Source organism: Sparus aurata, chromosome 23, assembly GCF_900880675.1.
Source record: "Sparus aurata chromosome 23, fSpaAur1.1, whole genome shotgun sequence".
NCBI lineage: Eukaryota > Metazoa > Chordata > Actinopteri > Spariformes > Sparidae > Sparus > Sparus aurata.
The window spans coordinates 6,637,605-6,663,639 of record NC_044209.1 but is presented as its reverse complement, the minus strand read 5'-3'; the positions used below and the strand labels follow the sequence as shown (position 1 = coordinate 6,663,639).

Below are 26,035 nucleotides of genomic sequence, written 5' to 3'. Positions count from 1 at the left end.
GTGCTTATGGGATAATGAACCCTTACCCAGGGAGCCGTTGTGTAATAACACCACTACTATCTCACATAATTATGGACTGAAATGCACACGTGCTGTAATTGATTTCTACATTCTCACTAAGAAGGTCAGGTGGTAGTTGATTATTAACTATTCATACGCATGCTGTGAGCTCCTAGCATGTGGTACGATGTTCCCTGGAAGTGTGGACTTTGATAACAGCAGCCTTTTCTGTGTCAATACAAAGAATGCAGTGGGACTGGGCCAGGAGGTTGTCGGGACAGTTGAGCTGGCAGCAGCAGCCAGAGGCTCAGACTGTCTCTGCCCCGGCTTTGTCCTGCACATCACACACACGCTGACTCTCTCAGTTCAGATGTGGGCCGTTTAGTGAGCAACAAGGTCCAGACTGTGTTGCTCCCCTGCTTTACATATTCTGGATTTCTGTCCAAGTTGTCAAAACCAAAGTGACCTTTTGGCCTTGCAGGCATGTCTCACCGCTGAGGGACTTTATTCATGTTGAGCTAGTCATTCACACTGTCCCTTTAATGTCCAGAGAAGGTCATGTGGAGTGCGTCAAAAGTGATGTGGCATCAAAGAGGTGCAACCATGGCTTTCAAGTCCAGAGGCTATAATCAGACGTGTGAGGGGTTCTGCTTGACGTGAGTGCAACATTTGGTGGTATGTTCATGCGTTAAGCTCATGTCTATTCGTAGAAGTAGGCCACTGTTACATCAGACAAGCTTGCCAGGGAGTCCGCAGGCCCCATCGGGCGAAGTGTGTCACTGCGAAGCTCCTCTCATTTCAGATTAACCTCTGATGCCGAAAAGGAATGTGTCGCCTATGGGGAATGGTTCTATACAAGGCTATCTCTGAATAATAGATACAGGGTGTGTCGGGCTTCACTTTTGTCCTAATCTTCAGTTTATGAGAAAAGTTCAAACATTACAGAAAAAGGGCACATTTTTATATAATATGACAACTTTCTAATTGTTTTCAAGGAATACAGAAGATTAAAACCAAGTATGGCTATATTCTCCATTGCCCTTATTTATTCCGTTTGGCCAGTGATGGTGATTCATTCTGTTATGTCGACCGGTGAGTAATATATTACCATGAGTTATTATATAACTGTTGGTTCTGGCATAAGGTTTATAGAACACCACCACAGTAGATAAGAGGACTTGCCAGGCTGCCAGTGTGCATGTGCTGCCCACGGACTGATTGCTGTGTTGACAGTCACGGCCGGCCAAAACCGAAGAGTCTGAGACAGATCGAAGACGCTGCCGGGTTCAATGTGAGTCGTGCTTTGTGGGCCTGTGGAAGTCAGTTTGTAATTCAGTAATAGGTGTGTGTGCAACATCGAAACAGGTGTCATTGTGCTAAACCCACGCAAACACCGGTGAAAGAACGGAGAAAAAACAGATTTCATGATATGTTGATATGGTCAACATCCTTTTTTTTTTTAATTTTTCGATCTTGAAATGCTCCCATCTTCCACAATGAACATTAGTGTCTTTACATACATATTCATGTCAAAAGGAAGAGATGGTAATGACCAACCAGACCAACCACCACCCATCTCTACACACCATGCTATCTGTGCCTGTTTCTTTTTTTTTCTTCCATTGTCTTTTTCATAAAACCATCAGCAAAACCACAAACATTACTGATTAATACACACTGAGAAAAGGGGGGGGCGGGGGAGGAGGAATGAGGCAAATACATGTCATCACAGTCAACAGGAGAGAGAAACACAGAATAGAGCAAAACAGAACAACACCTTGATGAAAAAAAGAGGATATAAAACCAATGAAATAAACATTACAGTGTTGTTCAAGGGTGGGGGGATGAGAGGGGGGAGCTTTACATTTATACACAAGCACCAAAAAGCCAAACATGGTACATAGACTTGTTAAACTAAGATCCAGTGCAGGCAATTCATCACTGCCCAAAAGCAGAACCACAATGAGAAAGGGATGAATAACCCCTGAAATGATAAATGGAGGCACATGGGAAACAATGGAGGTCATTTTCTTGATTAATTTAACCTCAGTTAGTTGTTTGGGAATTTGATATCTGTTGCCCATTGGAGGGTTAGAGAATTTTGTTTGCTTTTATTTAGAAATGACTCAATTATCTGGGCGCTGATATAAATCTCAAGGGCCATGTTTGGTCACACTACAAAACCTCATTTCATGTAAACGCTGTTTTGGTTTACACAAGAGGAACCTGTTCAGAACTCAGTGCAGTGTAGTGTGCTGACATGAATGCGACCTCTTGCATTTGCCCCCGAGCATCCCATGCCTGCATTACAGTTCAAACTCAAGGCTGCGGTATGTATCTAAAAAGGTCTGTACACATTCTCCGTCTATGTTCCTGTGGGCTTTTTTTTTTTTACAGTGATGGGCATGTGGAGAAGAGGGAAATAAATACATTGGGCCAGTGAATGGTAACAACAACAAGATATGGTTGATAAAGCTCAAATAAACTAAAGGCTTAAAGCCTGCAGCTGGTGAATTCCACCGAATATTTAAAGGCTGGTTAAAGGTTAAAAAATCCAAACATTTTAATGAGGCTCTGGCCTCAGGAAACAACGTGTTCTCCATTCAGTGCTGTTGGCGCTCCAATGCGGACGGCCATTTCTGTGTAAACAGGGCATTAACAAATGTTTAATGCTAAAGCTTAACAATCAAGAGAGAGGCGTTTTAATTCAAATGGGTCCTGTAGCAACAGAGGACAACGTGGCTGTACAATAATTGTGATTCATAATAGGATGGTCACTTTCAAAACCCTCGTTTACCATTGCATGTTTGTCGCATTTTTGTCGGATTTGTATTCAAATTTCTTTGTAAAATATATATATTTATAATAGATACATATATTCATATATCACAGTAATATACAAACCAAGTGCTTAAAAAATAAAGGTGATGGCGATCTTTTGTGAAATAATGGAGATGGTTGGGGAGAGTATGGGTTGGTAGAGGTAGGGTCTGGGAAGAGGTATGGAACTTCATATTTGTAGTGTTGGTGCTTCTTTGGTCGAGGGAATGTCCCCAAAGTACGTTTGCATTTGACTTTAATTAAGGCAGATAGCCATACATATGTATGTTTGTCTACAGTCAGATATGTACCAAATTTATAGTACTGATAAAGCTCAAAACTTTTCATTTTTCCTACATTCTTGATCAAAATGGTGATGTATGCTGATGTACTGTGCTGTAAAACGTTGGATGACAAAAGTAGAAAAACAGGCAGTTCCATTCCTCCTCTCATCACATAAACAAAAGTGCTTCTGTAAGTATGTAAAGGATGTAAGAAATGACAAATCTGTACAATATATACAAATATGATACAGCCCTACAAGATGTCCAGCCTTTTTGGTGATATAGGGGTAGGGGAGTACAAAAGCCCAGCTTTCTGTCCCAAGGGCTTAAGAAGGAGATTTGATTATAGGGCAAAGGCATGACGGCAGGGTAGTTCTTAGAGGAGAAATGTCTTTCCTTTAAGTTGTGACAAGTTCCAAAAGCAAATGTAACCTAATCTCGCCTCTTATTTCGTCGTCCTGTCTCCTTTTTCCCGCTCTCCTTCCTGGCCCCCTCCCCCAAGGCAGCCTGTGTAAAGGCTACGCCAGGGTTCTCCCGCTGAATGTTCTGCTGTGGCATGAGGGAAAGGTAGGGGTGCTGGGGCAGGGGAGGCGGCGTTGCGGAGAGAGGGGTTGTCGGGGACTCCTGGCCGGAACAGTTGCCGCTGCTCCCGGTGCTCATGGCACGGTGTTTGAGTCTGAGTTTGTGAGGCAATGCTGTGCCCCTCACCTCCCCGTGGGGATCCCGGCCCTGGGCCTGAGAGCACAGCTGGGAGTAGGGCAGAGGTGAGGCAGGCTGGTGGACGCCGGTAAGATGTTGGTTATGGTAGCTGCCCATATCTGAGCAAGATGAGGAGGGGGACTCATCGTCATCCGTGGATGCCTCTTTGTCAGAGCTGCGGGGATCACCGTCACTGGATGAAGTGTCCTTGCCAGAGGAGCTTAACTGGCCTTGGTAGCAAGGCTCACTCCTGGGCCCACCCTCGTAGGTAAGCACAGGGGGCTCCTCGTCTTGGGCACTGAGGTAAGCATGACGTGGCTGCTGGAGATGATGGTATAGGTGGGCGTGGTTGACCCCCTCCACTTGTTTGTGGAGGAGCTCTGCAGACGAATCGCTCTCTTGCTGGAGTTGCTGCCGCTCCTGTTGCAGGTGTTGCTGGGGAAGTTGGCAAAGCCGGTACACCTGTCTCTCTCCAGCCTCATTACGGCTGTCTGGGAGCTCATATGGCGGAGAGTCTAATGTCTTCCTCTCCAGCTGTTTCGTCACCTCAGCCAGTGTTTCCGTGGAGCTTTCTGTAATGGCCTGGGACAGGTGGCTGCTGCCGCTGCTTTGCCTTTGGGCTGCCTGCAGATCAATGTCCTTGGGCCTTGTCAGTGTGTCCACAGGATAGGAGGCACTGCTGGAGCCATAAAGAATGACGCTCCTCTGGGCAGCAGGTGGATGAGCTGCAGGCTGACTGACAGTGTTGATAGCCGTAACAGCCTCCTGATGGGCTGGTTGTTGTTGGTGAAGTTGGTGCTGCTGCTGCTGTTGGCTGTGATATGCAGCCTCCAGCTCCTGAGTATGCTGCTGGATCTGGTGATGAGTGGGCACAGAGGCCAGACCACGGTGGATATTGAACATGATCTGGGTGGTGGTGCCACTGGCAATGTCCATCTCTAGCCTGTCACCTTCTTGTTTGATCTCAAAAGGCATTGGCTCAGGACTGTCCCTAGAGGAGCCGTCAGACATGTCAGAGAGGGAGCCTCGTGGCGAGTATTTCACCATCTGCCTGTGGCCCTCACTGCGTCCCGACTGCTCCGTTTCAGAGGAATCAGAGTTCATCATCACCTGAGAACCACTAGAGTAACCACTGGAGTAGTACTGATTTGAAGGGGTAGAGGAGGAGCCTCCACTTCCATTGTTGCTGCCACCAATCTGCTGGCTCTTTTCAATGTAGGAGGCAGTGCTTATCAGGCCAAAACGCAGCTTCAGCTGGAGCAGCTCTGTCTTGAGCCTCACATTTTCATCATTCAGTGCAATGACTCGGTTCTCCAAAACCATATCATTGAGACGTCGCTTCTCCCTGGAGCGCTTGGCAGCCTCGTTGTTTTTGCGGCGTTTCTCCCAATAGGAGGCGTCCTTTTTCTCATCAGAGATAAACTCACGCTTTCGTCTGCAAGTCATATTGGGTTTGGGCTTGATGAGGCGGCCTATTCGAGTTGGACTCCCTTGAACAGAAGCAGACTCTTCGTAACCATCAAAGGAGTTCTCAAGGCAGTTTAGGTTATTCCCTGAGTTTTTGTTTAAAGTTTTCAGAGCTGAAGTCAGATTTTCCATTCTTGTCTTGTGGCAGCCAGTTTGAAATGTTTCTTGGGCGACTGGGGAAGAACCAGGTCAGAGGTCAAGGGAAGGAGGGGTGGTGATGAAAACAACCTTTGAAAGTTCTTGGTCTGTTTATTGCAGAATTATCGTGGTTATGACAGACAGGGACTCAAGTGCCCAAGTTAGCCAAAAAGATAAAGAACAGCTGGAGCTCAGCAACGCTCATTTATCCACTTGAAGGGTTGTTGGTAGTATCATAGACCCTCAATGGATCAGATCAGTCTTGAAAAAGCACAAATGTCCTTTAAAGTTGATCGGATGGGGCAAATGTCTTTTTCTCCTCTTGGTTTTCTGCTGTTGGCTTTTGAAGGTTTAGCATAAAAAACAGCACACTGAGCTAAGCAGGCAGCGAGGTGTCCTAGTTCTCCATGCAAACAGCAGGATGTAGGTCGGCCCGTCTACCTCAGCCTGTCAGTCTCTCGGGGAGCCTCGTTCCCGCTCCCTCTGTCTGTCTCGCTTCTCTCTGCGGTTGACTGCAAGATGAAAGGCTGCAGAGATAAAAACAGACAAAAAAAGGTATGTTAATCAGTGTGGACTGCAAGTGCTCCATTGTGCATTTTCTCACATCAGGATTCTTTTAAGGCATTTTTTTTTTTCATTTAATTTCTTCTAATGGTGTTACTGTTTTAAGCATGCATTGTAATCAAAGACAAGTTTCTACATCCTAACGGCTTTCCTGTGCTGTTTTAGGATGTCTGGCTTTAACTGGCGGTGTCACCCATGACAACCAATAAAAGGTCGCTAGACCCCACTGTCTGACCTCTTGGCCCTGCTATTGATCTGCTCTGTCTGCAGCCTATGACCCCTGACCCTTAGCCTGCCATGCTGATGTTGACTTTTGTGATGTAATGAGGGCACTGAGTTCATTGCAAGGCTGACGATCTTGTTTCATCTTGTCTTGTTCATCTATATATATATATATATATATATATATATATATATATATATATATATATATATATATATATATATATATATATATATATTTTACATAATGTAAATATTTGGGCACATATTTTGGAGGCAGTTGAAGGCAAAAATGACAAACTGGTAATTATGAAAGGACAAATGGGGCAAGTGCACACATTAAATAGTATTGCACCACAGAAATTGCATCAGTCTGACACATGCTGAGAGCACAAAACTGGACTGTTTATGGATTAGCTCCTTTTGTTTGCCTGATGAGTATCTGGGCCAGACCAAGCAAGTGTTGAGTCAGATGAAGAGCTGACGGGGTTCCCACCCAGGATCAGTTTTAGAACATTTCTTGAAAAGAAAAACCCCTCTGTGAGGTACATCCAGCCCCTTTTCCACAAACACTGGTAAAACACTGCTGCTGCCCCCCCTGTGTGTTCATCCGTGGAGGAATGTGGCAGCATTCTCTCGCCAGGAGAACTCAATGCCAAATCAATGATGCAGAGTGAGCAGATAAGGCAGACAAAGGCAGCAGCCAGTGCAGGTCAAGGATAAAGAGGCTGAGACTGAGGCAGGAGATTTGGAGGTGTGGGGGGAAGCTGGGAGGTGGGGCATTGATAAATATAGGTCAAGGGCCGCTGGAAAGAAAGGAGGCGGGAGGCGGGACAGGGGCAGGAATAACACGGCCTATTAACATTTGGGTAAAACACGAGGGTGGTCGGAAAGTCTCACAACTATGGAAATAGGTGACTCAGAGCTCAAATACAGCAGGGAGCCCACTGTAATGACCCGAACAGGTGGGCCTCCAGACAAAACCAGAACGATGTACTTATTAGGGCATAACACCGATGGATTCAAAATCTTTTTTTTGATTTTTTTGAACTGAACTGAACATCAGACATCAATGGGAATGAATCCCACTATCTTTGGCATCTTCCTGACTTTTCCTCTAGTCCCAACAGCAGAGACCCAAATAACAGGAAATGTGGCATTGACCTGCTTCTTGTTAATATAACAGGTTAGACTCACTCTGTAAAAATAATTAGGTCACACGTGTTGTTGCCGTGCCTCCACATGACTTGTGCTTTCAGTGCATGACAAAGGCAAACAAATGACTCTTTCCCTCCCTCCTGCTTCCTCACTATCTCTCTCTTTTAGATTGCAACTAACCTACAGTCAGATTGTGACTGTGGACTCAAGTGTTGTAGGTCAAACGTATGAAAATAGGGCGCAGCATTATTTCCTCACTTATGCCTTGGTGTTCTCTGTTTAAGTGCATGCATAATCATAGTCACAGTAGATCCCATCCATTCTCACCAGCTGCATTACATGTGCATTACTCAACATCTCACTCCTGCATCACTCCTAGGTTAAACTATTACACTGTCTGAACCTGTTATCTCATAATCTGGCAAGGTGCTGGCGCTGGTTATATTCTGGTCTTCGTCAGGGTCTGACTCCATTACGTAACTAAAGGCGTTTCCTTGCTATAAATATGGATTTGAGCCCAGATTCTAGCAATCTGAAATCCGGACAAAGGCAGACTTTTTCTGCTAAATTTCTATCCAAAGCATCGTAACTAATTGGACAATCTACATCACATTAACACCATATTTGTTTGGAAGTGTCTGGATTTTTCTCCCTCTGCCTGACTGAGTGGTTTGAGGTTATCCTTGTGAGCCTTTGACATGCGGCTGTTGGGCACGAGAGAGAGAAAGAACGAAGTGAGAGACTTTTTTCTCAGCATGTCCCACTGACCCAGAAACTGGGGACCGACCGCACTCTGTAAACACAAGTCTGGCTGCCTCCACTGTACGGCTGTCTAGAATATAGGTCAACCGAGCTGTGGAGAGGTGAGGCGGCGAGGGGCGAGGGAGAGATCACGGGGAAAAAAAGGACAAAAAGAGATGGGAAGACAAAAAAGAACAAGGAGGCGCAGAGAATCAGAGCATTGTCTAAATATAGACAGAGGTGTGTGCAAGTGGAGTGGAGACAAAGAAATGGAGGGAATCAATGAAGGAGACTTTAAAACAAAGAGAAAGGGCTGGAGCTAAGATTATACTGTAGCTTATGTCGGGGGGGGGGCACCAGAGGCAATTGCGACAATGTTGGTATTGCATCAATAGAAGGAATGTGTCACCCATAGCAACAAAAGGGGGGAAAACAGACAGAGCAGCCAATCATATCGGACTCTCGCTCCCTTCCTCTGAACCAGTGGCTTGACACGGCCAAAAGCAGATGGTGAGAAAACATCGTTTCGGTAACAAAAGGAGGGTGATTGACGTCACCGAGTGGGTAATATCGCATATTTTGGTTTAATTAACTCACACTCTTGCCTCTTGCTGTTTGTCTGCACCCCTCAGTTTCCAACTGTATGAATGAGACTGAATCACACCAACCTGCAGCGCGCTATGACTGTGCCTCACAGCTCAGACTGGAAATCCATTTCATTCACCCTCTTTGTCACCAAAATTACTGCTGATTTACATTTCCGGATATGCTTAAAGCCACAACAGCAGGGACATGGCCAATGAATCACAGCTGCCAAAGGGAAAACTCAAAATACAGCCATTATATGCACGCGTTAATCAAATTTTCCGGCTCAAACACAGAAATAGATCCCACTGAAGCAGGCTCCGCACACATCGTCCTGACCTAGATTACTCGTTTCCAATTTATCATATATTCTCCACGTGTCATCACCAGGTCTCTGTGGCACTTGTGGAATGATAGCACAGTAAAAGAATCCAAAATGCACCCGCTCACACGACCACAGGGCCCTCGCAAGTCTAAATGTGGCAATGAGCTTTGGAAACAGTGGACTGAGTTCAAACCCCGGCACGTGTTTCTGTGGAGAGTTTCAGGAAACGGGAGCAGGCCTAAAATAAAAAATAAAAAAAGCAGGGGAGGGGGGGCTCATGCTTCAGAGAAAAGAGGGCAATGATGAAACTGTTGCCCCCCCACCACCCACCCACCCCTGGGAAGAATGCTATGGATGGCACGTGGTGCAGAGTCGGGGGTCAGGGGTGGGGTCCGCTTGAATTCCAAGTCGGAGAGCTGACTATTTTTCTTCCCAAGAAAGAGAAGGAGAGAGGGGGGTTAAGAAATCAGGCAGCATGCCAGCAAGGCGGAGTCCTATCCTTGTTCCACGAACACACTGCCATATAACCCCTCTCTGGAAAAGGAAAAAAAAAAAAAAAAAAAACCAGCGGAGTGACTCAGTCCATGTGTTGCACCAGTCACATGTGCTCCCGTGGCCTACTAAATGCTGTAATTCGCCTCTGTGCTGGCTCAAAACCACAGCACAACAACAAAGCAGGGCCCTCGTCTTTTATCATCTTACATGTGCCAGGAAACCCCGAGAAAGTCAAGAGGCCGCAAAGTAGGCCAGAATGGAGACGGTCCCCGCTCCTGGGTGTGAACTCCCCGCCCAGGGTTTTATTTAGTAAAGGTAGACACTGACAGGGTTTAAACTAAACCCAAATAATCAGGGTTGTCTGAGCAGCCCATTTCAGTGATGCAATACGCTAAAAATACTTGACAAAACAAGATTGTAGGGGGTCTATTATCGAAATCTGTAAGTTTTGATGAGTGAGATGATATTCATTTAGGTCATGCGGGCTGTTATCAGTGTGCCAACCTTCTATTTCTGCATGGCTGCCTCGTTTCTTTGTTATGGCGGGGCGAGGATTTATTTTTTGGTGGGGTTTTGATTCTGCCTTTCTAGTCAGCGGCGGTGGTGCGCCTCAGCCCCCCCCTCCCACAGGACTAATGTGACCTACATTCATAGCTGGCATAGAGACCCAGTGTTTGCGCCAACCAATTGGCAGCGGTCGCTCCGCTGCAAAGCGCAAGGCTGCATAGCCACAGACTATGGGTTTCCACCGATTGCATAATCGGCCCCATTCTTTAATCCATTTTAATTATTTAATTCATTTATTATGCAACCTGAGTAACCTCTTCAATGTTCCCCACATCGCATTAAAGTACAGATGCGGCGCACGCACAACTTACAATGCGTAAAATGCTCACAGGCATGCTCCCCGAGGAGAGACAGGCTGTCCTGGGCACCCTCACAGCAAAATCTGGAATTATTATTTCAGCTAGAATAATTGCTTGTTCACACTCTTGTTCTGAGTGAATTACATGAATATAAACTGTCACTGAATCCGACGCTGAATGCATGGTAAAGCTGCAGTACAAGGAAGGGGGTGACCGAGCCCACGTGCGGTCTACAAACCACAAAGCCGGTGTTGAAAATGCAGCCAAGGGGAGTTTTCCCTTTCAAAACAAAGAGTAAAATATCTCATAAAAATGCCTCTTCCGTGCCATCCATGTGCCTGCAAGTTATGGCAGCATCTCGCGGCAAGCAATGCTGACCGCAGCCAAACGGAGTTCCAGCAGCTCAGGTCAATTTAAAGAACGTGGTGTATTGTTTTAGATGCGCCCTTGAATATGTTGAGCGCAAAGCCAAAAAACAGACAGCAAAAAAAACCCAAAAAACAAATCAGAAAATACCGCTTATCATTTACATAGCAGCACATTGGGATAAATGCGTTACCCCGCGCGCCTCCTTTGTTGCTCTGTATGACAAATCGTCTTCATGCATATTTAATCGGATCCTCAGTCATCCGAGGCGACTGCAAGGATCCATCCGTGCCATGAAATTCCCCCACTGGCTCACAAAGATATGCGCACAAAAAAAACAAATACAAAAAAAAACTATCCACGCACACATTTTCATCTGCCTGTTCCAACAACATGTACATTTCTATAGTAGCTGTCAACTAAGCTCCTCGGCAACACCGGGACACGTCTGACCCACATTCGATCCAGATGTTCTGGTTTCCAACACCTCACCTGGCACGCGGCTGAACTCATCAGAGCTCGCGAACTTCACCATTCTTCATCCCGTTTTTTTTTTTTTCTTTTTCCCCCTTCTATTTTGGGCTCCCGTAAGGTCCGAGCCGAGGTTTTGCGAAACAAAAGCGAACGAAGTCACACCGAAATGCCCACACGTACCCGGGGACTGATGATGACGCCTGTCTGCTCGCTCCTGCTCGCTTGTGTTGTGCTCCTTCAGACTGCGAGCCGACTAAAGGGTTAACCCGGAGGGCTGCACAGCCGCGTTAACCTTTACAAAGAGCTGCTACACGTGACAGAGAGAAGTGTGTCCTCGGAGCCTGCATGGGATTTTTCCAGTTGTCTGCATATAGCCTACTAACCCAGAACAAGCGGAGTGTAAATATAAACCTGACATTGAACGTTACTTATATGGAATATTCTCTTTACGCAGCCTCATAATAAAAGCCTTATGATAATAATATTTTCCCTCTGCGGCATCAGTTTACTATATTTTCTTACCTTTATAATCCGTGTTCAAAAAAATAAAAAATAAAAAAAAAGATCTGAAAGCAGGTGTATCATTTAATCCACGCTGCTATAACAGACTTAACTAGCCCCTAAACGCACCACAACAAGTCGTGAATATGCGACTGATTAAATCGAACCATAACACCACAGCGCGGATGTGTTTTTGCCCCCGCCTCGTTACAACCATGCCGCCGCTCCAATTCATCCACATTCGCCCCCGTTTTCCACCAGACACACCGCACCTTGTTTTCTGAAGGAATCCCATAACCTCTGGATACCACCCCCTCCCTCCTCCCTCCTCTCCTCACACACACACACAAGCACAGACCCCCACGCAGTCTCCACACTGGGGAAGCAGCCTCGCCTTGACATTGAGAAGATGCGCCGGGGCACCAAAAACAAACATTCATGGAGTAAGAAAAAGATAAAGAAAAAGAAAAAAATAGATGAAACATCCCGAGAAATACACAGGATATTCAATGTAAAATGTATCCAATTTAATATCTCAATTAATAACACTGATATATGATGCAGGTATAATAAAATAAAACGCCAAACTTACCGTTTTCTTCCACAACTGAATCCACAGTGGTGTACACACAGCCCTGCTCCTGTCCAACAATCCGCTTTGTTTTGCGCACCGGCTGCTCGCCCTCACACACTCATAAACACACTGTCCGCCACTTCCAAAACACCAGCTCTGCGATTAGTGCAGGTATATGCGAGAGGGTGAACACAGTGCTTCTTGTGTTCAGCGCGCTCCTCATGTCATGTTTGCTTCTCTCTCTCTCTCTCTCTTTCTCTCTCTCTCTCTCTCTATCTCTCCCTCTATTTCCTCCCCTCTCTCTCTGCTTCTCTCTCAGAGTCTCTAAATGTATGTTAGTAGGTCAGTTGTTGCATAACAGGACGCTTTGGGTGCCTAGTCACGTTTTTTGTTTCTCTCTCGGCTCTGCCCCCTCCCTCTCTCCTCGCCTTCAAATCCCGTTGCAGGAGAGGAGATGCAGGGGGAGGAGAGAGGCCTGCGGGGGGGAGGGACTAGGCTCCGAGCCAGGCTCAGTCAGATGAAGGCCTGTGATACCCATAATAAGGTTACCAGACATTACAAACAGCAGCACAGTGGAAACACACATAGAGAGGCGAGCCGCGAGCAGAGAAATACAAAAATAAGCCGTTTCACCCAGCACAGCCAGTGTTTTTGGGAAACACAGAGTCTCATTGTTTGTGCAGGTTGTGCTGAACCGGAGTCTTTCCGACAGAACCGCGTGACTTTCCGAGTAACCGCGTGCTATTTCATCTTGTTTTCCTCTGTTGCGACACCAGCTACAAGTTAAAGAAACAGTTTGGCTTTTTCGCCTTTTTTGCCAAAAGTTAGATGAGAAGACTGACACCGCTCCCATGCCTGTATGGCAAATTCAAAGCTAGCTTAGCTTAGTTTAGCATTTTTGATTTTTGTACAAATCAAACACACACTATATAACATGTTAATGGGTGAAGTTAAGACAGTGTATACAGCCCATTTTCAGAAATTTTGCTCCCAAGTTAAAGAAAATGCAGCGAAAGTTCCCTCTTGGATGCCCCTGTAGTAGATAAAAAGTGATAAATTCTCTTTAGGGTGCCCTTCCCGTGGGGCAAAATGTGATAAAATGCCTTCTTTTCCCTTTAAACGCATCACAACTTTCTATGCGAGGTGCCCCACCACGTACAGCTGGTGCCCTTTTTTTATTTTTTCCGCCCCTACCCATCAGACATCCTGAGTACGCCACTGGTTGTGATGTCACAATTACACAGTCACGCTCTCAGCAAATCTCCCAACAGGGCCTGGTTCTCAAAAAACCCCAGCAGAGCTGATGTGGAAACATGGTGGGTGGTGTCCACTCAGGCTTGTGAAAACTGGCCAATGAAGTGCTGCAGTGTTGGACAGTGTGAGAAAAATAATGAGGGTATAACATCTCTTGGCCCAGACTACCAGACTGTCCTTGCTGGAGCAGTGATACAAAGTAATTACATATTGTCAAGTACTGGACTTGAGATGTTTGAGGTACTCTCACTTCACTTGAGTATTTCCACTTTATACTTCGACTTCTGTCGCATTTCTGAGGGAATTCTTGTACTTCTTGCTCCACTACATTAGTCTGATAGCTGTAATTACCTTTTACCCCTCCAATTATATGACCCAAATAAAATCGATGCTTCAGCTTTTGAAATATGAGGTTGTAGAATATGATGTGTCGTTTAAGATTAAACTTCCCAGCCAAAATACACACTTGATGGGATAAGTTCCAGCTCAACCAATTTTACATATGAAATGCTACTTATAACATAAGAATTGGCCTTTTTGGCCAAGTATGCATGCACAAACACACACACACACACACACACACACACACACACACACACACACACACACACACACACACACTGCTGATAAATATAAATATATATATATATTTAAATGAAGGCAGTTTAGGAATCTCTTAATATTAATATAGATATTCTTAATACACGGACAAATGTTATGCATCCAGTTTTTAAAGGCTGATCATATGTTTTTCATATTATGGGTCCACATTCCGGACAGTAACTGCTCATCTACATGTGTTTGTTGGAGGGTTTGTTCTGCCTTATCACCCCCTCTCCCCCCCCCGGCCCCTGCACACTGCCCTAATGGACCACCGAGTAAAGACTTATTGTGTTTTCAACTACTGTGACAGTGGCACTCCAGAGGAAACTATAAGCACTATTGTCATTGTTGTAAGCGCATGACTGCAAGTGGAACATTTTGGTTTGATAATCAGGAAGCTTTCCTGGCACTCACATGCCTGTCATTGTATTGTTGCAATAATCTGAATCTACTTCCGCCACGCAGTGTTGAATAAACTAATTGAGTGAGCTCCTCTGGCCCCAATGCAACCTGATTGTGTAATTGAAGCACATTGTGTTTTGATTCATCTTGATCACAAGCCGGAATGCGTGTCATGCTGGCAGGCACGAAGCACGGAAGAGACTCACACAAAGAGCGAGGGAGCAAACTGTTCTGTTGTTGTCACTCGTCTGGTTTCACGCCATCCTTCAGGTAAATAAAGAGAAGGCTTTTGAATAAGCTCACATAGTTGAAATGGGGAACTGTCAGCCTGGCATGCAGGGGAGTGCACCAGAGAGAACAACAGGCTTGAGGATAGTTTCATAAAGAGTTGGGCAGCTCCCTTTTAGCTCCAGGGAGGAAAGAAGAATACAATTTGCATGTGCAGGTTGCGATTAAGACAATAGCAACAGATACCCGTCTTCCTCCATCCGGCTCTTGACTCAGAGATGGTGAAGGTCTGCTCAGCGTCTCAGTAAATGTGCAGTAAAGTACCCTGTGATTTGAAACTGGAGAAAAAAAAAGGCCTGAATGGATGCCTGGAAGGCTGACGTCTGCTGCGGATGTGTTCATTATTTCCTCTTTTTTTTAAAATCTATCTTTGGCATTGGGCTGAAAGGGGTGTGTGTGTGTGTGTATGAGTAAGAGCAAAGACACCGATTCTTTTTTTTTTTTTTTACATTTGGAGCAGACGCATATTCAGTGGGGGCCTGGGGACCCCATCCAGGAAATTTTGAGCACTTTTTTTTCCTGTATTCTGGTGAATTTTTATGTACTGTGTCATGCCTTTTTAATTTATGGCCTTATGATTTGTAAAATAACAATGCAGTATTTTTAGGTGATATTGTGATACTCGATATTTTGACGTCTACTCAAAAGCACTTCGTTGCAACAATATTGGTACTTTCACAAAATATACCGCTCATAAAAATGAAGGGATCACTCTGATGTACATTGTATAATTTGTTGTGAACAAAATGGTGTAAAAAAAAAAAAAAGTCAATGGAAACCAAACTCATTAACCCACTGAGGGCTGGATTCAAAATCAAACCAAAAATCAATGTAAGACATTTAAATCACAGGCTGATCCATCTGAATTTTATCACGGCAACTCACAAAGTGACTCAGTAGTGTGTATGGTCCCTGCGTGACTGTGTGTGCTCCCGACAACGTCTGGGCATGATCCTCATGAGTCGGCAGATGGTGTCCTGGGGGATCTCCTCCCAGACCTGGATCAGGGCATCAGTGAGCTCCTGGACAGTCAGTGCTGGTACTTGGCCGCGTTGGAAGCACGACACATAGCGATCAATCGGATTTAGGTTTGGGGAATGAGAGGGCCAGTCAATGCCATCAGTACCCACATCATTCAGGAACTCTCTACACACTCATTGTCCTGCACCAGGAGGAACACAGGCCCACTGCACCAGTGTAAGCTCTGACAACTTCACTGAGGACCTCATCCCAGTACCTAACAGCAGTCAGGCTACCATTGTCTATGACATGGAGGTCTGTGCGACCCTTCAAGGACCATCACTGACCCACCGCCAAACTGCTGGATGATGTTACAGGCGGCACAATGTCCGCCATAGCATCTCCAGACTCCTTCACTCCTGTCACCTGTGCTCAGTTTGAACCTGCTCTCATCTGTGAAGAGAACGGGGCGCCATTGGCAGACCGGCCAACTCTGGTTGCTCTCTCGCGAATGCCAATCGAGCTGCATGGTGCTGGACTGTGAGCACAGGTCCCACTAGAGGACATTTGGCCCTCATGCCACCCTCATGGAGTCGGTTTCTGACCGTTTGGTCAGAAACATGAACAGCAGTAGCCTGTTGGAGGTCATTTTGTCCTCCTCCTGTTCCTCCTCCCACAAAGGAGCAGATACTGGTTCCGCTTTGACATATGAACTCAGGACATTATCCAGTGAATTACATCAGGGTATCGTCTACATTTTCTTGTTCACTCATGCAGCCCACAACAGGAGCCTGTCCATGTCAGACGTGTTCACACGTATTGAAAACACTTTGTGTGGTTTGGGCAGGGGGCAGTGTCTGGGTAGGAGACCGCTCTGTGGGGATGACTGTTTTTTGCGCTGATCTCAGTGCTACTCGCAGATGCAGAATTGAAGCATCAACAAAAGTGTGTGAAGTAATACATAAAAGAAAGCAAGACAGCTGCAACATTTCCAGTTGGCCCGATGTTCTGCAGAACTCTGACGATGAGCAGTTTGAATGCCGTGTCCCAGTGTACATTGATTAAACCAGCACTAACGTGGAAGATTACACTTCATCGACATGCCCACTCGCTGTTCACACATACAGCTCCTCTGGCTAAACTCTGGATAGATTATCAACCACCTCACTTAACGGACTTGTCATTCTTTTTACTAATTGTCCTCAGTTCCTCCTTTGCAGCCATATCCATAGCCACAGCCACCATTATGGGGCGGCTGTGGCTCAGGGGTAGAGCCAGCGTCTTGTTATAGGAAGGGCCCTGCATCAATTCCCCTGGTCTGTATGTCAAAGTGTCCCCGGACAAGATACCGAACCCCAAACTGCTCCTGATGGTCGAAGGTCAACATGGGCCATGATATGCTGCTTTCATTTTTCAACCTGTATGGATGTTTTTCCGATGAGGACAGGCTCAACCTCAAACCACAAAACAATACAAAAACCACAAAGACGATACAGAATATAATGGAAAATAATCCCAAATAAATGCCCTCTGTTACATTCAGTTTTGTTTTGTTGTGTTGTTTGGGAATGATTATTGAGGGTGATGCATCACCCTTGATTTCTTGTTGTTTTTCTCAGTTATCCTTTTCCACAAAGATGTGTGAATATTCCACATCTAACCTTGTTACAGTAACATTAGTGCATTTGGTGCTAGTCAAATGCTTTAGTCGAAGCATTCACTTGGTATAATTGTATTCTCCCTTGAAGGATATTAAAGACTTTTCACCTTTGGCACCGCAGTACTCTCTTGTTCTTGTGCTGCAAATTCGTTCAGTGCGCTAAATAACTGCCTGCCTCGATTATGCTAAGTGACGTCTTTGCCAGTTCTTGATTTGGTTTTCTATTATAGGGTGTTAAAGCCAGCCCTCAGTCCAGATTTGTCAAGTTGCTGCTGCCATCTCTTTTCACTGTTCAGTATCCACTTCACCTCATCAGGTGATAATTGCGATTGAGCACTGAGTGGGATTGACTTTTCGGGGGGATTTGGTTCCCTGCACCTCAAAAGAGACAAAGCAGGTGATGTGCGTGGTGCCTTCCGTCCATTCATTCCAGAATCCACTTCACAACTCCGTCCCGTGACACTGCATTATCAGAGGGCAACCCCGAATGTGGCGCCTCAAATGTGAACTAAATATGAATCACCATTCCTTTGCACCTCTTTGTTCCCTCCTCTAGCCGGAGGAGACAAACAGCACAGAGGCATCGGCCGTGAACTTGGATCCCCCTCCCCCCATAAAAAAAACACCCTCTCCGTCTCCGCATCGCTCCCTCTCTTTTTGCACCCCATCCTTTACCCCTACCCTGCCCAACGTTTTTTTTTTCCCCCCTTCCAGCTATGTCTGCAAGCGTTCCCATGGCAACTGTCGCACTGCCTGCCTAGCAACAGGCTTTATCCTTTCACTGGAAAAAAAGGGAAAAAAAAGGTGGGGGGAACAGGACATGGGGTGGGGGATGAGGGGGTTGTGGGGATTTTTTTTTTATGGATGCATGGGATGTGAGTGAGAAAGGGAAGCGTAACAGCAGCATGTTGCAGTAGATTCATTAAATCAGACTCTCTTCTTTCCCTCACCTCCACACCTGCAGCGCGTGCCTCGCCTCTACCTTGTTACCACTCCATTTCACCACAGGCTTGTCCAATTTACTCGCAGCCTGTTTATACTTGCAAAAATGTTGCTCTTATAATAATTTTTGGGGGGAGAAGAACTGCAGCCACAAATGAGTGTTTACGTTTCTAAATTCTTGGGGAGTTGCAAACAGGTCATCTAATTACAGCATGAATCACTTTAGTCCTTTTGAAAAGGTATCAAAAGATAAAATGTAAACCTTTTACGCATGAGCAGTGAAAACATCTTTCTAGTGGCAAAATGATGATTAAACATACCGAGCTGAATAGATTATTAGGAAGATTTCTCACAATAAAATGGCAATGACCTGAATTAGTGACATATACATTGCATCGAACTGTTTTTTTTCTCCTCTAAATTCAGTTGACCTTTTTCAGGCCTGAGCGTCAGCTTGCTCACGTGTCCGCCTGCATATGCACCCACAAGAAAATCACGTGTACAGTTGCTTGATTTAACTATTACTCATCTTCCATGCTCATTAACTTGCTAACCTGCAGGGACAATACAGATCGCAGTGATCCATTGCGTGATTCATATCTTGTGGCCGGTGTTGAAACAGCAGACTCAGGGGCTCCATGGCGACGCTGAAGATGTTGTCTTTGCTGCCCCCTGCTGACTCTGAAGCAGCGTGATCTTTACACATTCCCGACCAGGGGAAGGCGAATGGATGCTGACTGATTTCGAGTTGACCTAAAACTGTATAGAAATTTGGGCGCCGTGACACGAAATGTCTGATGACAATAGGCGTGTTGCGAAAACAACCGCTGGAATCTGAATGTGACTGAATGTGGCCCCATCCAAATCATGCCATCCATTCTTCAATGACAAGAATTCCCCTCCCGCTGTTATAATTGAGGCTCTGGTGTGTTGAAGGTTTCTAGCAGAACTGTTGAGTAATGGCAGACACACCCACCGTCTCTGTCTCCGTCTCTGTCTGTCAGGCTGTCTTGACGCCTGCAGGGACTGTGGGAGACATCCCTGCCAAGTGCTCAACTCCTCTACTCAGCGCCTGCATTTGTCAGCACTTGTCAGCCCAAGCCTTACCCATCTCTTGTTCTCTTTCACTTACTCTCTCACTATCTGTGATATCCGGACTCCAGGCTCTATTTATGTTTGGTTTTACTGCTGCGCGCTATTTAAGAGACATCAGTTTGTCATTGTTCCGTCGGGTTTTACAGTTGGTGGTTATATATGACTCACAAGAGAAGTATTTATAAAAAAAGAGTAGTCAAAATCAAAGCTACTTTTGTTCTCTGGTATGGCTCGAGATCAAACGAACTACACCTCCCATGATGCAACTTGATAGCACCTTTGATTCCCCCCCCCCCCCACTCGAGTAAGGATCGACTCACCAGCACGATGTTGAATCTTTCATATGTCTTTTATTTTTTAATATGAAAAATGTACAGAAAGACAGCAGACATTAAATGTGTGTCATCACCTCGGCACAGACAACATGACAGTAATAAAAACGTGTTCAAACTGGGCGTGAGCGGGGACTAGAGTGAGATGCTGAACACCGAAACAGTACGTTACAGTATGTCTAAAAGGAGCTTCTTGACCGTGTGGCCCATTACAATGACAAACAAGCCTAGACGTGTGTTTGGGGTGCCAGGCAGAACAGAGCTTTCTTTAAGCCGTTCAGACCGCGAGAGGTTTTAGGATGGCTGATTTGACTGGTTTGACTTCTGTGTGTATTTGCTGTCTGTCTCTGCTTGTGTTGACAGACCGGTCTCAGCGGTGGGAAAACCTGTGCAGTAAGTCATACCGCTCTCAGCTACAATACTGCAAACACTTCCTCCTTCTCAGTGTGTTCACAAACTGCTGGCTCGCTTCCAATTGAATTGAATGTGGCGTCGGAGCCACATAAACTTGTTGTGTGAGGCCGTAAATCCAGGCTTGCATTGTAATGAGCGATGTAAACAGTGTTAGGTTGTGTATGTTTTTTTTTTGTCGTCACAGTGTATGGAGTTGAGAAACTAGCAGACAGTCAACAGTAGTACAGATTGTTGTTTTTTAAACAGAGGGTTATGAGATGAATGTTTATAGACATTTATTACAGTATAATACAGTCTTTAAAATAAAAACGAAACATTGTTAAAAGTTTGTTAGACTTGAGGGTTGGGTTTTTAAAGTCCTGTGCTTCTAGGCTCACTGACAGCAACTCTTTGTTTGTCCGTAAAAGTCCAGCCGTTGGCAAAGCGCTCCTCAGTTGACTTTGGCCAGGAGCTGCTCTGTGAAAAGCTTCTTCAGCTGAGCCACCTCCACGCTCAGAGAGTTGAGCTGAGACTTCAGGTGAATGTTCTCGCCGTGGACCTCAGTTTGTCCTTGCATCAGAGGAGGCTGGAGGCTGCAGGCGCCGGCCGAGGCGCTGTACTGAGGGGACTGTCTCCCCCTCCTGCCTTCCTCCCCCTCCAGCTGCTGGAGCCAGGTGCCGGTGCAGTGCCCTGCTCCGGTGTCACCTCCACTCAGTCCTTTAGGGGCCTCTCTGGGACCTTCCCGCCCCGCTGTCGACAGCGCGGGGCTGCGTCTGTCCCCTGCGGCATCACCCGTGTCCCCGTTGCCGGGCGTCTTGAAACGTAGCTTGTGCGGAAGGTTTTTCATCGTCTCGGCTTGGTCCAGCTTGCCCGTGGTGTGGTGGACATCGGCGGGGGAGTGGTGGAGGTCGTAGCCCAGCTCCTCCGCCCTGTGTGGCGATAGTTTCCCGTGGTCGCTCAGCCGGTCTTCGAAGAAGATCGGGCTGCCCACGCTGGAGCCACCTGGCGTAGAGAACCCCGAGTCCTCCGACATGTTGCCGCCGTCCCTGGAGCCCCTGGTGCTCGGCTGGCCCGTCTGGTTGCTGGTGTGCGAGGCTGAGGAACTGGGGAGGCCTGCATCGCCTCTGTGGAGGTAATAGTGTGGAGTCATAGTCTGAGAGGTGTGGTGAGGAGCTGTAGTGAGGGGCAGAATGGGGGCGTTGGAGGGGTCTTTGACCAGGCCAAAGCGGAACTTGAGAGCCAACAGCTCGGCCCTGAGGCGAGCGTTTTCCTCCAGCAGGGCCAGAACACGGCCCTCCAGGACCATATCGTTTACACGGCGCTTCTCTCGCGAGCGCTTAGCTGCCTCGTTGTTCTTCTTCCTCTTGTCCCAGTAGCCCTCGTCCTTCTTGTCCACAGGGATGAACTCGCGCTTGCGTCGGATGCTGGAAGAAGGGCTCTCTTTGCGTTTGACGGCAGAGGGGCGACCCAGGAGGGAGCGCGCCAGCAGGCTGCTGGAGGTCAGGATGGAGACAGCCTCATCTGTGAAGGACAGCGGCCCTCCTGCTCCTCCTCCTCCTCCTCCTCCTCCTCCTGGGCTGACCGCTGCAGGTGAGTCCAGAGACTGGAGCACTGACACTTCCTGCTGCCCCCTCATTGGCTGGACCTCCTCCTCAAACATCACGCCTGTCAGAGGTTAGGTGGGTCTTTCCTTGTTTTCAGGAGCGGAGAGCTGTGTGGTGCTGGGTGCTGGCTGGACGCTCTGGATGCAGCAACAGTGCCACCTGGTGGTCAAAGCGAAGGGAGAAGAAGAGGGATTTAGCGGTTACGCAAGAGCCATTACAACACAATATTATGTAACCCCATTACATCTCTCCAATAAAACGGGAGCGACTTGTACCATAACCTTGCCAGCCTCATTGTACATTCAATATGGGCCACTAGGTGTTGTAAAGACAAAACTGAGCCGCCATGCCAGACTTTAAACATCAATATGATCATACAGCACCCGTTTTGAACGCAAGATGAAGTGATCTAGATTACTGTGCGTGCGACATTAATCTGTTTGGATCATAACCTACATTTGCAGACCTACTTATGGGTTCATCTTCGGGGCGCTCCTGGCCCTTCGTCATATTCTACCTGTGTCTTTATTTAGGCCAATTCGAGTCATTCATGATCGGTTTCCGGTCTGGAGTTTTTACTCGCTCCACCAGCACTGACCCACATGTTTGACAGGAACAGGCTGATCTCCTGTTGGCTGCATTTAAATGTGTAAGCCGACCCGACTGTTCTGTAACTCTCTGCAGCATCACCAGCCGATCGACAAGAGTTTTAGCCTTAACAGTTTGCAACTTGTGTCTTAGATGATTTATTTAATAAATAGATGGATGAATGAATAATAAAATAAAAAACTTAGACCAGATCTTTTTTTTTTTTTTTTCCTTCAGGTCTATAGAAAGTAAAATACAGTATAAGGAATAACACGAGCGAAAAAAAAGAAGTAACTTATCCAACATCAGCTTGAAATAACAGCTGAATACAGGAGTAAAACGCTGTTGAGCTACAGTTGTATTTGTCAACATTTATGTCATGTAAAGTGAGTTATAAAGGCTATTTGTGATCAGAGGTGTGCGCCTCTTCTCGTGTACCATCTCTCATGCTGTTGTCTCATTTAGCGAAATGACATTCAAGCGTCAGAAATTCAACAGAAACTTTTGAAAGAAATCAAAATCCTAAAAAGTCGGTTTTTAAAAAAGCTCGTTTTTTTTGTTTTGTTTTTTTTTACCTGTGAAGAAATGCTCAGTGGTCCACGCGTCTCTCGGTCCGCTTCAGGAAGAATCGCTGTCCTCCGCGTCTCTCTGCGCTCTCACACTGCGGCTCCACTCGGCGCTGTTACTTAATATTACCATCGGTGTGGCGCACCTCCACTCTGCTCCACTTGGAATACCGCAGCTCCTATTTGTAACGTTGAGTTCAGCTCAGGACGGTCCCTATCCTCACTTGAACCAGCTGGGGCCCTTTTTGTGTGTGTGTTTCTGGGACCGCCTCCCTCTGTGACAGCCCTCCCCCTCCCTCCCCTCCGCCATCCAAAGGGAGAGCTCCTATCGGCTGCCTCAGAACACAGCAGTCCGGGCATCATCATCATCATCATCATCATCATCACCACCGCCACCATCGTCATCATCTGACCTCCGTCGCCCCGCCCCCTCTGGCAGGATAACAATTAGGTAATGTTGCGCCTCTCTCCATGAGGAGACAGTTACTGCGAGTCACTGTTGCGGGAGAGGCACATAACTCACATTACATGCTGGGAACTCTGTAACAGCTCTAATCACATACCTCCCAGATCATTCTTGCATTCTCCCACCAGCCTGATACTGGAGGAGTTATGTGCTTATAAAGCAGATTTCTTCAACTGATGACATGTCCATCACAGCCGTGACTGTGATTTTTGGTGACACTAATTTTCAGGACACTTTGGAGCAGCATGTCATCTCCCGAATCCGGATAATGGAGCTGTTGAGATTTTCTGTTTTGTTTCTGTTTTTCTTCATAATCAACACTGTGGTCGATAACTTGCTTTACATGTCTTTGTCTGCGAATGACTTCATGGCAAACATAACCAATTTATTTTTGTTCACGCATCACAATCACAACATGTAACACATAAAAGGTTTCTTTGTTGTTTCTTTGTTTATTTCATGAAATGTGCATGCCCAGTTTGTGGAAAAGGAAAAACGTACGTCTTCAGTACTCATCTCCATACTGGATTGTAATCAGGTTTGAAGGGGAGTTATGTAGGAGAATTCAAAGGAAATTCAAACTCAGAAGTGTAATATTTACACTATTAAAAAAGGCACTCAAACAAACTCAGAAATAAAATGTTTTGCCATAACTGAATAAACAAGCTGTTCTCAGTGGAAAGCAAGGTCCAAAGAAAACTGTAAAACAGTATGAATTTTCATGGTCAGTTTGCTTATATTAGGCTTATAAACAGTCAATGAAGCTCTTTCTTTTCTGATGAAAATGTCTTCTGCATACTGCAGTTAGGTGTGAGACTGCAAACAATCAGGAAGGGAAACCAATTTCAACAAAACACGAGGGTTAATATCCATAACTGGAGTGAGTCCTGCGCACATCAGGACTCAGATTCACTGCATGATAACAATTTTTTGGTAACTTTACGAAGCAAATTTGTGGAGGTGTTTGAACCACTAAAGTAAAACATCAACCAAATCAAGTCCCTGAGTTAAAAAAAAAAAAAAAAAAAAAAGGAATGACAGTGCTTGCAGCGCAGCACAATTAACCAAAATATTGTTGAAAGTACCGTTGAGAAGCTCTGACCTACAAAGTTGTTGTCCATGTGTAACAAAATATGTTTGTTTGGTACAGGCCCCAACAAGTGTCACATTTCATAGTTTTTTGTTCTTTAAATAATAAAAAAAAAAATGTGAGGCCAAAATGATCATTCCCACTAATCATAAATAGCATTGCGATGTCTGTGTAAAATAATCACAATTACCCAGAAACAGAGGGCTTTTCCAGCATAGGATTAGTTGTTGCACAAGGTGTGATTGTGGAGGTGACAGGGTGCATACACATTGCTCAAAGGGAAGACGGGAGGGGGGTGGACATTTTTGCCCGGGGGCCTTGTAACTAGGTCAGTCTGGTCATGTGTGTCATGAGCAGATTGTAAGGATTTTTGAGGATAAGGAAATGTGCTCATTTTAACACTGTGTCGTTTTCTCTATAGTTTAAGCCACATCATGCAGTCATTTCCGGGAAACCCTCATTACAGTATACAGTGATACCAGTTGTTTTCTAGGAAATTACTAGGACACTGCAGGACACAGAAGTGTAAATAGTATAAATAGTATGTCTGAGGTATCATTAAGATTCAGTGAGGACACATAGTCTTCAGTCTCACACCTTACAGAATTATACATGTTACATACTAAAAATCACACATATGTATAGTTTAAGTTACATAATAACGCATGATGAGTAATAATTTGCAAACAAATTGAATAACATTTGACATTTTGTCTGTTGGCTTTGACAGCACTTCCATGGTTACACATGTCAAGGGTTCAGCTCTTTATCTGAGTGCTATCCTGTGCATTACACAACATCTGACTCATTGCGACTCCAATGCATGATTGGTTCTTCTGTACTCCTAGAGTCCTCGAGCTAAGGAGATAACTACATACCTTACCACAATGTGTGTGTGTGTTTGTGTGTGTGTGTGTGTGTGTGTGTGTGTGTTTGTGTGTTGTGTGTGTGCGTGCATTGATGGCCTGCACCACCTACACCTGCATGCTGGGCTGCGAGCAACACGTGGCCCGGTGTGGCAAGTGTGAAAGCAGCATGAGGGCTTTGGCCATAAAACCTTAAGCGACCTCTGGTTTTACAGTGAGTACCTGTGCTTCTGTGTGCTCACAGGAGACAGTGACCTGCATGTACTGTATCATATCATATATGTAAACCCTCTGAGCAAACATGCTCAAGTGGACAGAGATACACTCTGAGCCCCTTGTCCCTAACTGATTGATCACCTTTGGTTTGTGATAGAGACACAGAAGCTAGTGACTGCGCAGTCACAGTACAATAGCGGCTCCAAACAAGACTGTAAATGGGGATTTTCCACATGAATGTTGAATAAAATGAACAAGCCTCCCAGGTTCGGTTAAACTATATGACTTCTAATGGGTTGTTGTCATTAATGACAGCAACACGTTAAATAGAGTTAAAAGAAAATAAAAGGCATAGTCTGGATTTCTTGAAAATATTCTTATTTCTTCATCTTATTATTATTTATTAGAATAGTTCTAAACATTTTTTTGCA

The 26,035-nt window shown here is 45.6% G+C and overlaps 2 protein-coding genes across 5 annotated transcripts; both read right to left on the bottom strand.

Annotated features, from left to right (window-relative positions):
• Positions 1-1,420: 1,420 nt before the first annotated feature.
• Positions 1,421-12,677, bottom strand: nfil3-2 (nuclear factor, interleukin 3 regulated, member 2). Of its 4 annotated transcripts, none has more exons than XM_030408124.1 (2): positions 12,298-12,677; positions 1,421-5,935 (listed from the first exon to the last, which is right to left on the bottom strand). In XM_030408124.1, exon 2 carries the CDS (start codon positions 5,400-5,402, stop codon positions 3,537-3,539), a length of 1,866 nt encoding a protein of 621 aa, XP_030263984.1. In that variant the 5' UTR covers positions 5,403-5,935; positions 12,298-12,677; the 3' UTR covers positions 1,421-3,536. The 4 variants fall into 4 exon arrangements, with proteins under 4 accessions (XP_030263984.1, XP_030263987.1, XP_030263986.1 ...); XM_030408127.1 differs by lacking the exon at positions 12,298-12,677 and adding an exon at positions 11,727-11,957; XM_030408126.1 differs by lacking the exon at positions 12,298-12,677 and adding an exon at positions 11,385-11,667.
• A 7,136-nt stretch (positions 12,678-19,813) lies between these two features.
• Positions 19,814-23,276, bottom strand: nfil3-6 (nuclear factor, interleukin 3 regulated, member 6). Its single transcript, XM_030408595.1, has 2 exons — positions 22,976-23,276; positions 19,814-21,971 (listed from the first exon to the last, which is right to left on the bottom strand). Exon 2 carries the CDS (start codon positions 21,866-21,868, stop codon positions 20,660-20,662), a length of 1,209 nt encoding a protein of 402 aa, XP_030264455.1. The 5' UTR covers positions 21,869-21,971; positions 22,976-23,276; the 3' UTR covers positions 19,814-20,659.
• Positions 23,277-26,035: the final 2,759 nt, after the last annotated feature.